General features: G+C 41.8%; 1 protein-coding gene across 1 annotated transcript in view; it reads left to right on the forward strand.

The window, feature by feature from the left end:
- The window catches only part of BABAM2 (BRISC and BRCA1 A complex member 2), a 528,405-nt gene that overhangs the window by 289,017 nt on the left and 218,857 nt on the right, over positions 1-20,531 (forward strand). Inside the window, exon 8 of the mRNA XM_004711139.2 lies at positions 8,785-8,894. Within this exon, the coding sequence (XP_004711196.1) occupies positions 8,785-8,894 (110 nt within the window). The remainder of the gene's footprint in view (positions 1-8,784; positions 8,895-20,531) is intronic.

The raw sequence follows: 20,531 nt of genomic DNA on the forward strand, positions 1-20,531 counted from the left end.
AAAAAAACCCAACATTCCTGTTGAGTCAGCTCCAACCCTTAGCGACCCCTATCCGATAGAGTAGAACTACTTTCAAAGGGTTTCACGGTGATCCCTGGTGTATAGTGGTTATGAATTGGGCTGTTAAACACAAGGTCAGCAATTTGAAATCACCAGCTTCTCTGTGGGAGAAAGACGAGGCTTTCTACGCCTGGAAAGATTTCCAGTCTCAAACTCACAGGGGCAGTTCTAAGTTCTACCCTGCCGTATCCGGTCTCTGAGTTGGAATAGAGTCTATGGCAGTGAGTTTGAATTTGAGAGTTTGAAACAAGTCTCCCACATTGACTTCCTGTGGAGCTGCTGTTGGGCTCAAACTGCTGACCTTGCAGTGAGCTGCCAAGTGCTTCATTAAGCACCATGTCTCCAAGGTTCCTTACTCTGGGTAATAAGAGTGAAAAATAGTTCTATAAGTTGTTTATAATCATTTTGATTTAGATGCTGAATAGAGAACAACTAAATGTATAGTAACTTAAATCCCTGATACTGTTACTGTATATAGGTCTACAACTTTCATTCACCATTGATAGTGGGTCATTTTTTGTGTATCTAACCACATATTAGGGGTATAATGTCATGGTTAAGAATGCAGTTTCTGAATCATGCAAGGATTCAGACTCATCCTCAGCAGTTAGTAGCTCTGTGTCCTTAGGCAAGTTATTTTAATTGCTGAGCCTCAGTTTCCTTATCTGTGAGAATAATATGCCAATCCATAAGGTTGTTATGAAGATTCCATAAGATAATTCATATAAAGCGCTAAGCAAAGTGACTTGTAAATACAGCCATTATTTGATATGATAGGCACTAGAAGAGCTGTATCCTTCCTTTGAGAAATTCACACACCATATACACAGCTGAAACAGCACAGGGTTAGTGAAGCAACTGAGGGGAACTGCCAAGCTTATCAGATGCTGGTTGGGTGGGATCTCAATAGAAGCATGGCTTTGCAATTAGAGTTAAATAAATTAAATCCACACCCTTTAAAGGAGAGGAGAGAAATAACTTTGATATGGAGTGGCAGGTGCAAAATATTAGTCAAAATCTAGTGTAAAATATGGGGAGTGGCCCAATTTCTGTGGTCTAGGTAAGGAGAATCTTTTTACTCCTATTTTGCATTTGGAGAAACAAAATCAGAAGTACCTATTCTAAAGTCTTCTTAAGATGGGCCAAGAGAACCTTTAATATGTAGTTGATACATGGTGGTGAGAAATGGTGAGTAGAAACCCTTGGAAAGCCCTGAGAAACCCCTAGGCCAGGTCCCAATGCTCGTTGCATGGCGATGTAGGAAGCTGAGGGTTGCGGGTTGGGAATCACACCAACCAGCAATAGATCCACAGACCAGGAACTATGTACTGCTCTTCCTCATCTATTGGCTCAACTTTAGTTCTTACTTTGGGATTTGTTTACCTTTCTGATTACTGTATTTCTATAAGGTGTCCACATAATGAACATGCATATGCATATCACACACACAAAGCACATGGACACTACTGGGTGGGGGGTTGCAGTTTGCAGCAACCATATAGCACCCATCATAAGGAGCCCTGGTGGTGTGGCAGTGACGCGCTGGGCTGGGATCAGCGCAGGTGACGCCACTAGGTGCACTAACTCAGAGTGAGTTGCTTAATGCTCACCTAGCGGGGAAAAATACGTACTACGAAAGTTCTGCTCTGCCCCGTGCAATTCTGGTTTTGGGGGGATAACCCCTCATATAACACAGCGAAGCAATATAACATTCCCCCTAAATTTGTGTCTGAAGTAACGAGAGAGCACTGGTGATTGTCCATCAGGCCATCTTTGACTGCATTCTGTAAATGTTAATTATCTCCTCACTTCTTGTTCCTTTCCTTGCTTAATTTCCCCCATAACATGGAAAGCATGCTATATAGTTTATGTATTAAATCAATGAATACATGATAGCATCATGTAAGTCTTGTTTGTGCCTACTTGAAAAATGTGACTTTGAAAAATCTAAATGTCCACAATTTGAAGGCAATGTGTCTTTATTATCCAAATACTGGGGCCACAAAAGTAGAAATATCACTTAGTAAAAGGAAAATAAGATTCTGCTCTGGACATTTTCCACGGGAGAAACATGAGGCCATCTCCAAGATAGCCAAGATGACCCTAGAAATAATGATTAGCCCCAAATCTGGCTCAATACTATTTTAAATACAATAGAAAATGATGCTCACATGATTTTTGCTATCCTCTTTCCACTATCACTACCGCTAGTTACTATCAGCTAAGGCTCGTGGCAGCAAGGTATATAGAACATATTTCATAGGATTTTCAGTGGCTAATTGTTTTGGAGATTGCCAGGCCTTGATATGCTAAGTATTCCAAATAAAGATAGCAACCACTAAACAAGCCCTCAAATTTGCAACCTTTTAGTTAGCAGCCTCGGGAGTTAACAGCATGTGCCACCCTTGTAGTCATCATGCTCACAGATTGATTTTGTTCGCAGTGGTTGCAGCTTTGTTGTAAGCCCTTTGAAACTGAGGAAACAAGTGGCTTTTTACCACAGTGTTCCTATGTGACCTGTGATTTGTAATATTTATGGTTGTTCATGTCTGTCAACAATCACTTAATTGGTAGTGTGACACTGTATTGACACTCCGGTCGGAACCTACCGGGGCTTGTTTAATGGTTGCTATCTTTATTTGGAATAATTAGCATATCAAAGAAGACAGCATAATGATAAATTGTCTTTGTATTTACTTTCATTTCTAAGGCTAATTGTTGTTGTTTTCTATACCCTTTTGATGTTTGAAAAGTTCCTCAACTGAAATTAGTAATATAAATAAACCGTTATGATCTAAACAGAAATGCTGATATATGCTTCAGATTTGAGTTTTCACCAGTAAAATCTTAAGTAGCTAGATTTAACTGACTAAATAAATCAATATTGATAAGCTTTTTAATCCAAAACATTTTTTATTTCCATTAGTGTTATACTATGGATTTTGAAACACCAAATATTTCTCACTTTGGGAAAGCAAATCCAGTGGTTTACTTAATTCATGTTTTCATCATCCATGCAGCAATTTCATTTTGTTCTTCAACCAATTTGATATGGTTCATGCATGCGTACTGGATGGCAAAGATAAGCAGGAAGAGCTCCCAGCCTGCAAGGGACTCACCATCAAGTGGATATTAATTATAAGCCAGAAGAATTCCTTTCTGCTATAGTTAAGTGCTAGGCCAAATCCACTGTTGAATTTCAGCAAAGAAAAAAGAGAAAAATGTGGCCAGTCGAGGAGGCTGTGGGAGGTCCGGCAGGGCTGGATCAAGGACAATATAACCGAGAGGAATTCCTGAAACCCAAATGAGGGCTGAACATGATGGTGGGACAAGAAGAAAGTACAGAGAAATAGAGGAAAGAGCTAGAAGGCAAAGGGCATTTATAGACAACTAAATACAGGCATGTACAGATATAAATATATTTATATACGACGAGGGAGAAATAAATCCATGTACATATATTTATAGGTTTAGTATTGAGGAAACAGATCGACAGTGGGCCTCTACTCAAGTACTCCTTCAACACAAGAACACTTTGTTCTAACAATTTGGCAGTTTGAGATGCCCACCTTCCTGGCATTGCTGAACACAAAGGGTGCACAAGCAAATGTGGTGAAGAAACCTAATGGTGCCCGGCTATCAAAAGATATAACATCTGGGGTCTTAAAGGCTTGAAGATAAACAGGTAGCCATCTAGCTGAGAAACAACAAAGCCCACATGGAAGATGCACACTAGCCTGTGAGATAACGAGGCATCGAAGGGATCAGGTATCAGGCATCAAAGACCAAAAAAATCATAGCATTGTGAATGACGGGGAGTGCAGAGTGGGGACCCAGGGCCCATCTGTGGGAAATTGGACATCCCCTTGCACAGCGGCCGCGGGGAGGGGACGGGTCAGTCAGGGTGCATTGTAGCAATGATGAAACATACAACTTTCCTCTAGTTCTTAAATGCTTCCTCCCCCCCACTATCATGATCCCAGTTCTACCTTACAAATACGGCTGGACCGGAGGATGTACACTGGTACAGATGGGAACTGGAGGCACAGAGAATCCAGGACAGATGAACCCCTCAGGACCAGTGGCAAGAGTGGCGATACTGGGAGGGTAGAGGGAAGGTGAGGGAGAAAGGGGGAACAGATTACAAGGATCTACATATAACCTCCTCCCTGGGGGATGGACAACAGAAAAGTGGGTGAAGGGAGATGTCAGATGGTGTAAGATATGACAAAATAATAATTTAAAAATTACCAGGGTTCATGCAGGAGAGGGGAGCGGGAGGGAGGGGGAAAACGGGGAGCTGATGCCAAGGGCTCAAGTAGAAAGCAAATTTTTTGAGAATGATGAGGGTAGCAAATATACAAAAGTGCTTGACACAATGGATGTATATATGGATTGTGATAAGAGTTGTACGAATAATAATTATAAAATTTTGAGGGTTCATGGGGGAGAGGGGAGCATGAAGGGAGGGGAAAAATGGGGAGCTGATGCCAAGGGCTCAAGTAGAAAGCAAATGTTTTGAGAATGATGAGAGAAACAAATGTACAAAAGTGCTTGACACAAATGGATGAATGTATGGATTGTGATAAATGATTTTTTTTTAAATGTGGCCACTGTTTATTGCCTCGCCATATGTAGGTTCATTCTTGACATCAAGCATAAAGGTAGTTGATAATATTCTTTAGCTTTAGCAGATTCAGCATCTTCCAACACAAATTCTAGCCTGATGCACTTTCAAACTGCACAGATAAAAAGCCCAGAAAATGTATACTTAGATGTTTTAAATGTCCCTTACTACATTGCAACCACCCTTGTTTTCCAAATGCTGCCATTAGTGGTTACAACAATCATCTGTAATGTTAGCTTCTAAGAATCATGGTACCAGAGCTTCTTTTACAGTGTCCCAGATGGGAAAGAACGCATGCACAAGTTTGTTAGAGCTGCAGAAACTGGAAACAATGCAGTGTAGACTTATAGTTTTGGAATTCTTTGGGCTTATTTAAGCACTCAACGTTAAACTTGGGTATCCATTAGAAATCAAATACCAATTCATGAGCCACACCAAGAGGAATCACACAGATTAAAGTAGTTCATAAAACAATGTCCTGGAAATGATGTTTCAGGCACTTTACTGGAGGCCAGATGATGGATTATATAAATGGAGTCGTTCCATTTGATTTAGGATTGTCTCTCAGCATTCTTGGTCTTTGCTTGAACTGTGGTAAAATGAGAAGTTAAAAGATAGAAAAAGGAACTAATTCTAAATCATCTGTAGGCATCTAGAAAGAAGTTGCTAATTAAAAAAGAATTGTTAGGGTCTCAAATTATTTGCAGTGAGTTTTCACAACTGCAGTTGTAATAAACAGTGAGTTTGGTTGTGGGGTTTGGGTACCATGGTCATAGCTTTCAGCCTTGAACTTGAACTTGGAAACAGCTGTTTGAAGAAGGAGCCTGAAAGTCAGTGTTGGTGTTTTTTATTGTCTTTCTTAAGGTGACCAATCTGATTATAAAGAGAGTTGCTTCCACACTTAGATTATAAAATGAATTTACCTTTATGAGTGTGGATTTTTTCAAGTTCAATTTTAATTTTCAGATATTTAATGAGTATTAGAATCATGTTACGTATCATTTGTTGAGACCCCTGAATACTTGGAAAACTTTTTTTTTTTCTTGGAAAACTTTTTAACCCTCATTTTACAGAGAGGAAAATTCAAAATCGGATACTTTATCATCTGAAAATGGGCAAGAACATTAGATAAACTCAAACTTCTAATCTTTGTTCTCTTTTCATAAACCTCGAGATATAGGGAAACGGGTGTTTCAGGCGGATCCTGGAGCTTGGAAGCAAGGAGTCAGCACTTAGTTTGAAAACATCTTTGGTCACAGGAGCTTCTTCCTATCAAGTCTGTGTTAAAACTCGTTCGAGGTAGAGAACAAACCTCTTCATTCTTTCTCCATAGGGTTCATATTCTTATTTAATAAAAGTGTCTATGATTTTGTATCAATACTTTTTAGTTAGCCTTTCCTAAATTCCATTACCAAAGGACACAGGCTGTAGATTGTATCACTCTCAAGTAGGCTGTGACTTGAATTTAGGCAACCAGTCTGAATGTCCGTTACTAGGAGGATGGTTTAATTAAAAATAAATCCATGCCATGGAATATTATATGGCTATTTAAAAAGCAATTAGAAGAGTGATGTGAGTGATTCCATTATAGAAGACAACACAAAAAGCTTACAGAATTGTTTATATGCAAGTGTGTCTGTGTGTTTGTCTGTTTGTATGAGCATAGAGAAGTTAGAAGCTACACAACAGCTAATACTGGTTAACTTGTAAAAGGGGAGTGAGGTGGGACAGAAGAGCTTTTTCTTTAAAGACTTCTATATTGCCTGACTTGTTAAATGCCTAAATTCTATAATGTGAAACCAAAATAAGGTGAAAAGTTAAAAACTAAAGAATGTAAAAGGAGTTTTTGACAGCTGAGAGGACAGCTCTGAGATCCAGTGATTCAGAAAGTTTCTGTTGAGACCCCTGCGATGGTCCTGAGCCATCCTGAGGAGTGCTTATAAACAAAACCAGAAATGTAGCGCAGTTCTTAACAGTTCCAATGGGTATGAAGTGTACAATTCTATTGTTTGTTTTAATTACATTTTACTCAGAGCCAATGCCAACCAAAAATTAATTATTGTTATGAAAGCATTAAAATCAGCATGTTCCTCAAATTTATTTTACTTCAGTATTGTATTCCAAAGTCTAACACACAGTGAGTGCTTGGAGCATGCATTTAGAGTTATACATCCAAGAATTTGGATTCAGGACACTTCATCAGTGTTGATGCCAGTTAGTTATAGCATTCAATTCCTGCTATTTTTGCTTTAAATTATAAATTACAGTAAGGTTAGCTTAATTATCATTAGTTTAGTTTGTTATTGGTTATTCGGTTAACCCACAATGTTTCATGATGTACAAGGAGGTACCCTCCATTCCCCCCCCCCCAAAAAAAAAAAAACAGTAGAAAAAAGCTCTACTGGGTGGAGCTTTCAGAGTTTACATTTTCCCCACTAGGCAATCATCAAGCAACTCACTCTGAGTTAGTGCACTCAGTGATGTTGCCTGGGAAGATTCTCTTTGCTCACAGTGAATTTTTTTTTCCATAAAACCTGTTTCATTCGAACCTTGTTTTTTTGTGTGTGATGGCCAATTTAAGAGAACAGTGTATTGCTGTGAAATTTTGTTTCCTGCCTGGGAAAAATGCTGCAGAAACTGTTGTGATGCCGAACATAGCTTACAAGGAGAGCGCTGTGGGAAAAACTCAGGTGTATGAGTGGTTTTCTTGTTTCATAAAAGGTGAAATGTCGATTGATGATAATCCTCATTCTGGACATCTGTCAACTTCCCGAATGGACAAAAATGTCAACTCATAGTGCATTTGGAGTTATTCCACCAGGTCTGTTAATCAAGCTTTCTGAAAAGATTGTGTAAGAGCGTGCAACAAAAAAGGCCTGATTAGTGGCAGACATGGGACTGGTTTTGCCACCACAACAATGCACCTGCTCACACAGCCATCTCAGCACACATGTTTTTGGCAAAAAAATCAATATGCCTCTCTTGCCCCATGCACCTGACCTCTCTGACCTTTCTCCGTGGGACTTATTTTTTTTTTTGAGAATGAAGAGGAACATGAAAGGACAGTAATTTGAGGATGTAGAAGAGGTGAAGAAAAAAGCAAGGGAGGTCCTCTCAGCCATCCAAACAAATGAATTTGACAAATGTTTCCAAGAGTGGAGTCGCAGATTTAACAATGTATTAAGTGTAATAGAGAGCACTTTGAAGGTGATAAGGTTGTTTTGTTTAAAAAATTAAATACATAGCTTTAGGGGGGAAATTCCATTTGGGGGGTACCCCCTCATATATTTGCAACAACAGTAGTTTGCTTTGTAAGTTTCTTCTAACTAGACTTGTAAGGTACTGATGGGTAAGTACTGGCTGCTAACCGCCAGTGTTTCTGTTCAAACCCGCCGGCAGCTCTGCAGGATAAAGGTGCTCCCATGAAGATTTCTAGCCTCAGAAACCCCATGTCTGGTGGCTATGAGACAAAAGCTGCTGAATAGCAATGGGTATTTTACCCTTTTAAGATATACATGCCTTATGGTTCATATATGGACCCGCCATAATCATTTCACTAAAGTTGATATATATGTCATGACCCCCACCCACCATTTGCTTGTACAGTGACACACGCTGTAATGATAGAGGTCTTGTGAAGGCTTTGCTGTTTAAATAACTTACAGCATACATCAAGGTGGGTGTAATTACATTGCTGGATACTCTAATGTTGGTTGGTATTTTATAATATAAATGGTGTTTATTACTCATATTTTCCATATAGAAGTAAATTATAAGCCTCTCAGCTCTATTACTAGCAACATGTTTACTATAATTTTTAAAGTACATTTTTGTCTAGTTTTTTGTCTTCACCAGGTTAGCTTTCCCCCTGAGATGTGAGAATAAGTGAGCGAGGTGGTCCAGGGGTCCTTTGCCTCCCTGTGGCAAGCTTTCCTGAGAAAGTCTGGAAGTCGTCATCTAGGCGGGGCGGTGAAGTACTCGGCGGGACATTCAGAACTCAAAGCCAGTGACCACAATTCTGGTGGCTGCGAGCTTGTCACCAATCACATGTTAAGAGAATAGATGCTAATCACATTGTTTTCCATTTTCTACTTAAGGATGTAAATGAAGACCCTGGGGAAGATGTGGCCCTCCTTTCTGTCAGTTTTGAGGACACGGAAGCCACTCAGGTGTACCCCAAGCTGTACTTGTCACCTCGGATTGAACAGTGAGTGCCAATGCCATTGACGTCTGTGATTTGGAGCTTCTGCTTGTTAACCAAATGAGTCTTGGTGTCTTTTTTTTTTTGGTCACTCTTGCACTTTTAAAATGATTTCTCTTCTTGACTTTTATTCTCTTTAAAAATTGGAGTTGTTAAAATTTATTTTTTGAATATGAGTTTAGGTTGCAGAGTAAAGTTAGTATTTGCCACTGCAATCTTTTGCTGAGTCTTAGAGTGGTATATTCTGCGATAAGAATACTGTGCCTTGTAGAGAGAAAAGAGTAGGCAGATTGTTGCCAAAATTATGACTCTGCCCAAATGCTTCCTGGGGTATTTATGGTTATAATCTAAAGAGAGCTGTTGAGAACATCTGACCCAATTCTTTTTGCACTTTTTTTATTATGTTATAGTTATTTGTTAAAATGTAACTCAGAAAAACTCAAGCTCATGGCCATTGAGACAATTCTTATACATAGCTATCCTATAGGATGGGGTAGAACTGCTTCTATGGATTTCTAAGGCTGTATATCTTGACAGGAGTAGAAAGCCTCATCTTTCTCCCACAGAGGGGCTGATGGGTTCGAACTGTTGACCCTGTGGTTAGCAGCCCAACTCATAACCCACTCTGAGACCAGGGCACCTTTAAAAGATAACTCCAAAATTTGGAAAACCAAACTCAATGCCATTGAGTAGATTCTGACTCATAGCGACCACATAGGACAGACCACACAGGACTGCCTCTGTGGGTTTCAAGGATGGTGGTGTTGAACTGCTTCAGATTAGCCAGCCTTGAGGTTAGCAACCCATTATGCCACCAGGGCTCCTAAAATATAACCAATCCCCTAAAACCTTAAGCAGAGAACTCATTCAGAAGTTAGGGAAGGCAGTATTACGTAGGTAGCTTAAAACGATGACACATTTGAATTTTTTTTCTTTGTCTAAATGACTTTTTATAACTTCATGCAGACTTCATGGTAGAAGTAGTTTATATCAAACTTGTGTTCTAACCAAATAACTTTACTCATCAGTAATAAACTGTACAAAGAGTAGTCTCACAATGCACTTATTGGCTAAAATGCTTTAGTAGCTTACTTCAAAGGAAGCCAGGGTCCATTGAAAATGGATTGTAAGCAGATTCAGTTATGAACTTCTGGCAGATTTTTCATCAGCACACAGCTTTTACAGATTGGGATTGAAATGTTATTAAAGTTCTCTGCAAGGCAGCAGTCGGGTTTGGCTGATTTTCTGCCTGTGAGGAGATGCTGTCACTGTCCAACATACATCTACAGAGCGATTTCACCTCCTCTGTCCTTACTTTAATTCATGAATCATAGACATAGGATTTTATAAGCAGATATGACCCAGATGTTCATATTTTTGCATTCTCTCATGTCTTTTTGGATCTCTGGCGCCACTTTTAACAGCATATTACAACCATAGGGGCTCAATGAGTGTAGCTCTCAGTAAGCAGCCAAAAGGTACTGGACACAGTATTCAAACCAAACCCAATGCCCTTGAGTCCAGCTGTGGAGAGTAGGTGCCCCCTGGGGCTTTCCCAGGCTAGACATTGTGACGGGTGCAGGCTACCACATCGTGGAGTGACTGGTAGGTTTGAGCTACCCAATCTTCAGGGTTCTAGTGGAATGCTTAACCTCTGTGCCACAGGTCTCCTTGGAGAGAGTAAGGCAAAGTGGAAAATGACAGAAGCTCTGGAGCCAAGCAAATCTGGTCTAACACAGGTTCTACCCCTTCCCAGCTGGCATGCTGTTTTACGTCTCTCAACTTGTTTCTCACCCATCAAGTCAGGGTAATCATAGCTATTTCATGCGCTGTTTTGAGGCTTATATTAAATAATGTTCGGAAAGTATTCATCACAGTACCTGGCACACATAGCAAACACTCGGCAAATAGTATCTCTGAATACTATTGTGTTGAATACAGGAGAGGAATGAGTGAGTGGCTGGCTAACAGGCAAGCTGGGGCAGACAAGGAGGGGATTGGGAAAAAAGTGAGCAAATTCTAGTTCTAGAGTAGCCGTCCAGGAACTACTTCATGAGTTGAATTTCATGAGTTGAAAAGCCAGTGAATGAAACAGGTGGGGGTAATAAGAATGTATCAGTTAGCTGCAGCCAAGGATTTGCCAGCTCAGAAAAACTGTTTGTTTGTTTCCCAGCAGCCAAGTTGTTTTTTCTTGGAAGTTACGGCACCCAGTTTTCTAATAAAGTTGCTAATAAAATGGTTCTCACTTCAAAAGTGTAACAACATGATATGAAAAATAATTCCTGAGAGGGATATTTCCAAAGTTACCTTTCTAGTTCTAAAATCTAGCTTTCTGCATTTCCCTTTTTATATTAAGAACTGGCCAAACCTGACCTTTCCAAATCAAGATTCCTACTGCCGTACTTCACTTTTATGGAGCCTGACCCTCGGCTAGATCCGGTTACTTCAAGTTCCTCCAGTTCCCCATGCTCCTTTGCCTGCTCACCTGCCTTTGCTACAACGCTTTCCTTCATGTAAAAGGGCCGCCACATCCTGGTGGAATAGCGTGAGTTTCCTCCGGCTTTATTCAGGGGCTTTGGTGGTGCAGCGGTCAGAGTCGGCGGTTTGAATTCACCAGCTGCACCATCGGAGAAAGACGCAGCCATCTCTTCCCACCCAGCCTTGGAAACCCCATGGGACCGCTGTGCTCTGTCCCATGCGGACACTGCGCTCTGTGCAACGAGATGGCGGGGGATTTGTCTGGTTTGACATATTCAAATGCCATCTCTACCAGTCCTTGTCCAGAGCACAGTTAGCCGAACCCTCCCCAGAATTCTCGTAACACCGAATTTATATTATGCTTCTAGTCTGCTCACTCTGGCTTTAATTAGTAATGTACATTTTTAAATCTTTTACTAAATTACAGGCTACGCCAAGGACAAGGAACACAGCTTTTCCTTCTTTCATTGTCTTGCACAAACGCCAGGCGCAGTAAACAGCTGCCTGTTTGGTAGTACTCACCAGGTTAATGTGTAATTCCCACAAGGAAATGTGAACGTGCTGTACTCAAAGATCTTATATTTTCCCGGTCTATGCAAGTTAGAGCTGTATCTGTAACACTAAAGGAAACTGCCACCAGTGTTTCCCTCTCTCAGTAGCAGTTTTCAAACTGCGGTTTAAAACAGAAATTGAGGTATGGCTCCTGAAGGGCTTCCATGTTGGCTGAAGTAATTGGGACGCCGCCGCAGTTCTCAGGATGCGGAACAGAAGTAATGCCCTGTCAGTAGGAGCCAGATCCTGAGGTAATGTTTGAAGAATCAGTGTTAGGCGCCGTCAAGTTCGTTCCAGCTCACAGGCACCCTGGGTGCAGCAGCGTGAAACACTGTCCGGTTCTGTGCCCTCTTCACCATTGTGTTGACTTGTGAGCCGTTGTGGCAGCGCCATGCTAATCCGTCTTGCCGAGGTAGGCCTCTCTTTCGCTGGCCCTCCACTTCACCCAGCCGCATGTCCTTCTCCAGGGACTGGTCTCTCCTGACAACACCGTCGAACGTACTTGAGAGGAAGCCTCGCCCTCTGTGCCTGAGGGCACTCTGGCTGCGCTTCTTCCAAGACAGTGGTTTGTTCCTCTGGCAGTTCGTGGTACTCTCAGTAGTCTTCGCTAGCACCATCGTTCAAACGCATCCTCCTGCTTCCGTTTTCCGTCGTCAGTGTCCAACTTCCCCGTGCACGTGAAGCTGTGGACAATACCCCGGCTTGCGTCAGGGGCACCTTCGTCCTGAAAGTCACCTCCTTGTTCGTCAACACGTTCAAGAGGTCTTGTGCAGCAGGTTTACCCAATGTAGTGTGCCTTTGATCTCTTGGCTGTTGCTTCCATGAGCATTGAATTGTTGAATAACGAAAACGAGATAAAATTTTTGATGACGTCAATCTGTTCTCTGTTTACCATGATGTTCCCTAGTGGTCTAGTTGTATGAGTTGGGCTATGGTTTGCATGGTCAGCAGTTCGAAACTACCAGCCACTGTGCGGGAGAAAGCCGGGGCTTTCTATTCCTGTAAAGAGTTACATTCTGGAAACCCACGGGACAGTTCTGCCTTGCCCTGTAGGGTCACCATGAGTAGGCACTGACTAAGTCAGTGGCAGTAGGTGATTTTTACACTGACTTGTAATCCATATCAAAGGCTGACGGCTTTGATGTTCATCGGCAAGTGCTTCAAGTCCTCCTCACTGTCAGCAAGAGAGGGCGTGTTCTCTGCATACGGCAGGTTGTTAATAAGCCTTCCTCAAATCCTGATGCCTCATTCTTCTTCATACAATCCAGCGTCTCTGATATTTGCTCAGCAATTTAAAGAATTGACAGATAGATATTGCGTTCAACTCTTTTGTTTTCCATTTTTCATGCTATCCTGTCAACGCTTAGCTCTGCAAGTATTGATTAGAGACTCAGCTTTGGAGAGTTCTTTCAAGGGTCACAGAAAAAGCATCACAGGTACACCTGCTCAGAGCCGAAACCAGGTTTTCTCCTTAGTTGAAGCTCCACTCCTTTCGGCTTCTGCTCTGGCTCTTTCTAGGAACTCTCAAGCCTCTGCAATATAAGACAGTCAGAAATCAGAGGAGGCCAATCACCTGACCTGCACTGGGCAGGGAAGGCTTGTGTACCCACTACCTGCTCCCCATGGGCACGGAGAAATGCCAGGAGTCCTAAACACACTCCATGCCAGTCTGGCAGTCATCACTCCGCACCAGCTTGTCCAGTCAGTGCCCAAGGGTATTACACTCGCATTAACTTGTCCTAGAAGTAGGAAAAGACAAAGGCTACACCTGAGTCCTGTCATCACACACAGGGAAAGGGCACAATTTGTTGCCCCCTGAGGATTTCAGGGGGCAAGGATACACGTGCCCCTAAGTTAACTATCCCCACACATGGGAACATCTGGCGGACGCACTGGGCAGAAAGGGTCCATGTGGATTTGGATGTGCTGAAGCAGTGCCACCCGACCTCTGCAGTCTGTGTTTCCCCGGAGCCCTGGAATCGCTTCGCTGGGTCCCTGGCAGTCCTGCGCACGTGACTGCACGCCCTTCTGGTGTTCCAGCAGAGTATTTCCTGGTTCCCTGCTCAGCACATATATAGATTGCAAAGGAAACGCCTTGTGAGAAGAACTATGTGTTCTTCTTGCACAAGGAACATTTATGAAATACCCATATTTCAGGCCCTCTCCGTTTGTTTCCCACAGAATCAAGCCCAATCCTTTGAATTGAAGACTAAGTGCTATGCAGGAGAGGTGGGGGGGTTGGGGGGGTGGGAGCTAGTGGTGAGTTTTACTAAAAAAAGAAGAAGAGGTGGAAAAAGCTAGTGGTGAGTTGTACATAATGGATGTGGGGTAAATACTGGGAGAGGGAAAGCGAATTTCTAGGTCTTCTAGGCAACTGGTTTCTAAGCCACCCCCCACGGCTCCTGGCAGCCAAGCCGTGAGTTTTAGGGTTACGTCATCAGAGCTAGCACTAACCCTGCTCTGGGTGTCCCTCCTTTGCAGCCAGTTGGAAGAGCCAGCAATAAAACCAAACACTCCGTGGGCCTGAGAGGCTGGTCAGTCCTCTTCCCCGAAAGGTGTGGGCCCCTTTCTTTGGCTTGAGCCAGTTTGTGGGAGTGGTTTGAAGAAAACCAGCTTTGTCACTCTGTTCCCACTCGGTGGATAAAAAGAGGACTTCAGCCCCTGAGGCAGACCAGGTGGCATCTTTCACAAGTACAGAATTTGTTTCTAGAACTTTTTGTTGTTCAGTTACAGCCCGCCTGGAAATCAGCACTCCACGCTTCCCCTCCCAGAGTGCGCACCATGAGGCCTGTGTGCAGGCCAGTGCCCGTGACTTCATTCTTTCAGGCTAGAAGAACTGCCCGACCGAGTGCAAGGGCCTTTGCTAGGTGTGCCTGAGAATGCAGAACAACAAATGAGATACAGCCCGGTCCCCAAGTTGCTTACAATACAGAAACGGAGAGAAGCATGCCTCAACTTGTGGATTAGTACAAAAGAGACAAGAAGTCTTGGTGCACAGGCCATCGGTCCTTCCTTCCACTGATTGTTGGAGATCTTGGCTCACCTTAGTGAACCTCTTAAGCTTCATTTCATCTTCTGCGAAAGGGAGCAAGTCCGAGTTTCAGTTTCATCGACTGCAAAGGGAGAATGTATAAGACACTGTGTACTGTACTGTGGTGCTTGGCACACGGTCAGGGTTCAGTTAGTGCAGCTCGAGTTTAAACACACATAAAAAAATCCTCATGAAGTACTTGCACTCTCAGTGGCCAAGGGAGGGGCAGATTCTCATTTGCATTTGACTTGGTGGAGAGGAAACTCTGGAAGATTTTAGAAACCCGACTCTTCCAACTCAGTGTGGTTTTGCTAGAAATTAAACCTATAATACTGTAATAATACAAATGTATTTGTTTAGTGTTTTAAGTTGTTCAGTTTACTTTTCTCTTTACCATCCCAAACTGAGTCACATGATGAATATTCCTAACAGGTACTTTATAATAGACCAAGTTTCGTCCCGTCTCTTTTAGTGTGTCCAGCACAAATCTATCAGGTTCATCTCCTTGAGGTCAGTTCGGTCCTATAAAAGTCTCACTCAAAACCATCAGTTCTTTCCCCCTCTTGCCAATTGGATTAAGTCCACATCTCTCAAGCTGGTATTCCAAGTGCTCTGTGTTGTGGTCTCAGCTAATCTTTCCAGCCTAATGTGGAATAGGTAGTCTGTTACTCAGCCAAGGGTATGAATGTGGTGTCCCGAGCATACTAGGATGCATGGTTTTACTTCTATAACTTCACCTTGGACTGCTCTTTATATCATAACATTGAATTTATTTCTCTCTCCAGCAGGATTTGTGAAAGTTTCAAGCAGTTCTCAACCTGTGGGTCGCAACCCCTTTGGGGGTCAAACAACCCTTTCACAGGGGTCACCTGATTCATAAACAGTAGCAAAATTACAGTGATGAAGTAGCAGTGAAATAATTTTATGGTTGGGGGTCACCACCACATGAGGAACTGTATGAAAGGGCCTCGGCATGAGGAAGGTTGAGAACCCCTGTCTAAGATAGTCTCAACAAACACTTCCTCCATGAAACGCCCTGATCACTTCTACCTGTTGACTGCCCTTCTTTGCCTATGTTTTTGTTTCGATTTTCTATTATTATATTATTTCTCTGAACTGCACATTCCTTAAGGATTGAAGCCCAGGTGTATTCATCATTGGATCTATTTCAGCTCAGTACAGTATCTGGTTCATGGAACGACGAGCAAGAAACCTTTATTGCATTGGTTGGATAGCCATGTTTCCTTCCTAATTTACTCCCCTGTTCTGAATGTGAGTTTCTCTGCACTTGCCCATGCTCACTTCCCCCAAGTACAACAGGAGCATTAACTTAACCGGTCAGTTTTCACATCCGCTTGAGTGTGTATTAGGTCTCTTGGTTCGAGCACTATGTCTAACTGAATTCCCCAAGCCCAGGGCCTCACTTCATTTCTTTTCCTGGTCTGGTGAAAGACCATGGATGGGAGGTTGTGTCTTTCCTGAGCTACAGTGACAGTACAGCTGTAAGGGCTGGTATGCCTCTTTCCCCTAGCCTTTGTCTCCAGGTGATGGCTGGTGAACTAGAGAAAGCTGGACACTGTGATAGTTCATTTTATGTGGTGGCTTGTGAATCAAGGCCACGTGTACAAGTAATAGGGTTAGGACCTCACCATATCTTTTGGAAGAATATGATCCAATCCATATCAACTGGTATAAACTGAAACTTAGGGGTCTAAAGAAAGGGGGCAGGGCTGAAAATTAAAATACTACTACTTAGAATTATGGATTAGTGAGGATATTAAATTTCAAAAAATCATGTAAAATAAGAGTATTTTAAAAGCAATAAACAAGATCAAGATAGGGTGATTTTAAATTGTTATTTAATACAGAATTTCAACTTCTTAAGTTAGACTACAACATTTTGTTTTGTTTTTGATGCTGACAAGAATTTTTTAGAACAATTAGAGAAAGATTATAACAATACAGATTTGAAAGAAAGGATAACTCTTGGCTTGTCTTTAAAAAGAGACCTCAAATGTCTCAGGGTGATCTTGTGTTAGGATTTAAATAATACAGCAGCATAGTAAGCTTGGTTTAATTTAGCCATACTTGTGTTTACTTGAGTCACTGAAGTAATCCTGTAATAAATAGTCTACTCCTGGAGAATTGCTTCCTTTGGTAAACTTATAGGCCATCTCCGAATTACGAACAAGTCCCATTCCTATTTGTCTTGGGGTAGAATTTCCATGTAAGTCAGTACGGTTCCTATCTAATGTCAGTTAGTTAAACATTTGCCTTAGTATTTACCACATAGTATATCTTTCTATTGTATAAAAAGCACTAAAGAAACACTTAAAGTTACACTAAAAGTCTTTAACATAATAACGTTTTAATGCATGTTACACAGTAGGCTCTATTTGTTATTACGAACCATGGTATGTAGCTCCAATTTTTAATATCATCGACTTGGACTGGTTTGGAGTTAACCCAGGGACTGCCTGTGCACAGCCCTGAGCAGGCCGAGCGAGCAGCTGTCAGGAGGAGACGTGGATTTCGTTTTGGTGGAGCAAGCTGTCTGTCTTAGCGTCTGGGGACTTGAAATGTCCGCTTTACTAGTCTGGGAGCAGGGCCAAAAGTGCTGTTCGTGACTTAGAATGGAATTCTGAAAAGCAAGTCTTCCTCAGTGCCTTTGGCCTTTATTTGGCCCTGGCCTCCAAAGATCAGGAGCTCGGCCTCTGCTCTGAAACAGCACAAAAAGGACCAGCATGGAACTTAGCTGGGGGAGAAAAATCATCAGCCCCCGAAGATGATATTTTTGGAAACATTCTGGTATATCGCTCCCACCTCCCCAGCCACACAAGTTAGTGATGGCTCAGTGTTTTCATCTAGCTCTCCTTTTAGTAAGAAAATTCACATTTAGAAATAAGATGTATATCTACATATATTGGTGAGCACTCAACTCTCACTGGTTTGACCTTTGGCCTCCGTTTTAGGTTATTGGATTTTTCTGGGTTTTGTTTTTGTTTTGGGGAGGTGTGGGGTGATCGTATTTCTTTTAAATTCCATTCCCCACTCTGAGGCATAGTGATTAATCTAAAACTGTAGCATATAATAGGCCTTCATTTAAAAAACCAAGCCTAGCACTTTTCTAAGGAGTCCTGGTGACATTGGGCTGCTAACCTTAAGGTCAGCAGTTCAAAACCACTAGCCACTCCTCAGGAAAAAGGGCTGTCTACTCCTGTAAAGAGTTACGGTCTGGGAAACCCACAGAGGTAGTTCTACCTTGTCCTGTATGGTTGCTATGAGCCAGCATTAACTCCATGGCAGTGATTTCTGGTTTCTAGGGCTTTTTTTGTTTTGTTTTGAGTGAGCACCTTTTTGCTACGCATCTTAAGATATTTTGTATGTTTTTTTTTCTTTAATAAATGTGATAATTTCACGATTGCAGTATAGTACCATATCTCAACACCAAATCTTTGAATGCTGGTCATTTCTGTTTTTCTAATTTAATTTTCTTTTTATTGGTTTCTCTTATGGTGAAATAATATATTAAAAAACCATCTCCATTTAAAGTCCTTTGCTACGTGCCTTTTTATTTTGTGCATTTCAGTAGCAGTGAGTTCCCAGTGTTGTACAACCTTTACCACTACTCATTTCTAACTATTTTTATCACCTTTAAAAACACTCTAAACAAAACAAAATTACTGCCATCGAGTATATGATATAAAAGATTTGTCCAACTCTATTCTTTGTGGAGATTCAGTTGCCCTAGTTCTATTTATTGAAGAGCTTACACTTTCCCCATTAGCTTCATTGTTAAAAATCAATTAGCTATAGATGATTGGTCTCCAGATTCAAACAGATCTATTCCTAACTGTTTTTTAAAAAGTAATAGGTCAGTGGGAACAGATGCATAGGTTTTGCTCTTATTTAGCCTGACTTTAGTGCAAGAAATAAATTGTAGACTGTCAACAGAAAAAGATATGTGGTTCCACTCCATGGGAACAAGATGAGGCTCCTGTAAAGATTTACAGTCTCAGAAACTCTATATAGGGTCACCGTGCATTGGTGGAAGTGGATTTGGGTTGGTATTTGTACAAGAAGATAAGTGCTGGATGCTAACTGCAAGGTTGGTGGTTCAAACCTACCAGCCACGCTGCCTTCACCAATAAAAATGTAGTCTTGGAAACCCTAAAAAGGGTTGCTGTGACTGTAATGGACACTCATCGGTGGCAGATGGGTTAATTGCTAAAATTCACATCGAGAAATAAGATGAATATATACATATACATATATTTGTGAGAACTCAGATCTCAAAGCCTTGACAATGATGTAGATGCTGCACTTGCAGTGAGTGAAGGTGATTATCATGCAGACTTTGATGCTCGTTGAGGTGGGCCCAGTCATTTCAAAGTGCAGACATATTTACACAGCATCAAAGACGGTGGTGCACTCCTCACAGACGGTGGCTGTTAGGTGTATGACTCTCCACTGTCCTGCCCATAACCCAGCCTCACCAATCAGGCTCCTGGAAGGGCTCGCCCCGCCTAGTCCAAGTTTCCCACGCCAGGCTTCAACACATCTTTTCCCCCATTCTGATTCCCATGACAAAATCAGCTCTGGCCCTGGTTGATTTGTCAGCCATGACAGAACCAACCGGAAGCCCTGCATTCAAAGAAAGGCAAGTGGGGATTGTCCAGAGGTTGAACACTCATTACTAGGGGAATGCCTGCATTTTTGGACGATTAATTCTCTCCCATTCTTCTATACTTCTGTTATGCCAGCACAAGACTGTTTTGCTTACTGTGGTTTTATAGATATGTTAGTCCTGTTCTTACCTATTCTTACTTTCCCAAGTTGCTTTGGCTAGTCCGGAGTCTTGGAATTCCAAAGAAATTGGAAGATTGACTTGACCATTTTTGTTTTTAAAACGCTGTTAGGCTTTTGGTTGGAATTGCATTGACTCTATAGAGCACATTGGATAGTAAACCCAATGCCAACACAAATAGATTGTGACAATATCGAGTCTTCCTAAGCATGGCATGTCTCTCCATTTTATTTAGGCCTTCTTTGGTCCATTGCAGCAGTGTTTTATGCTTCTAGTGTAGAGTACGTACTTTCCTGGTAACTTTACTCCTTGTTATTTTATTCTCGTATATGCTACTGTAAGTGGCATTGCTCTGTAACTTTCAGATTGCTCATGGCTGATATCACTAAATACAGAGGACTTTTGTACATAGGTCTTGTATCCTACAACCTTGTTGAACGTATTGGTTCTAGTAGATGTGTGTGTGTAGATAAAATTTACTCAGCCTTCAGACAGTGTGTCTCATAGATTAGCAAACCTTCTACTGTTTTAATGCCTTTCTTGTTCTCAAAATAGCTTACATAATGTTTATGTTGTGAAGTGGTTTTTAACCTTATTGTTGTCTCATAGTAGAATGACAAATTCCTGAAGAGGCCTGCCTCTTTCACGCCTCTCTGCCAACAGAAACAGCTTGCTCTCCTAATGCAGTTCACGGGGAGGTTAGAGGAATTCTGGAAGGAGTAAGGGTCCAGGCTGGTGAAGCCAGCCAAGACTCTGGGCTCTCCTCTTGTGTTCC

The sequence above is a fragment of the Echinops telfairi genome, unplaced genomic scaffold (genome assembly GCF_000313985.2).
Source record: "Echinops telfairi isolate 266 unplaced genomic scaffold, ASM31398v2 ScPeMD7_10;HRSCAF=50, whole genome shotgun sequence".
Classification (NCBI taxonomy): Eukaryota; Metazoa; Chordata; class Mammalia; order Afrosoricida; family Tenrecidae; genus Echinops; species Echinops telfairi.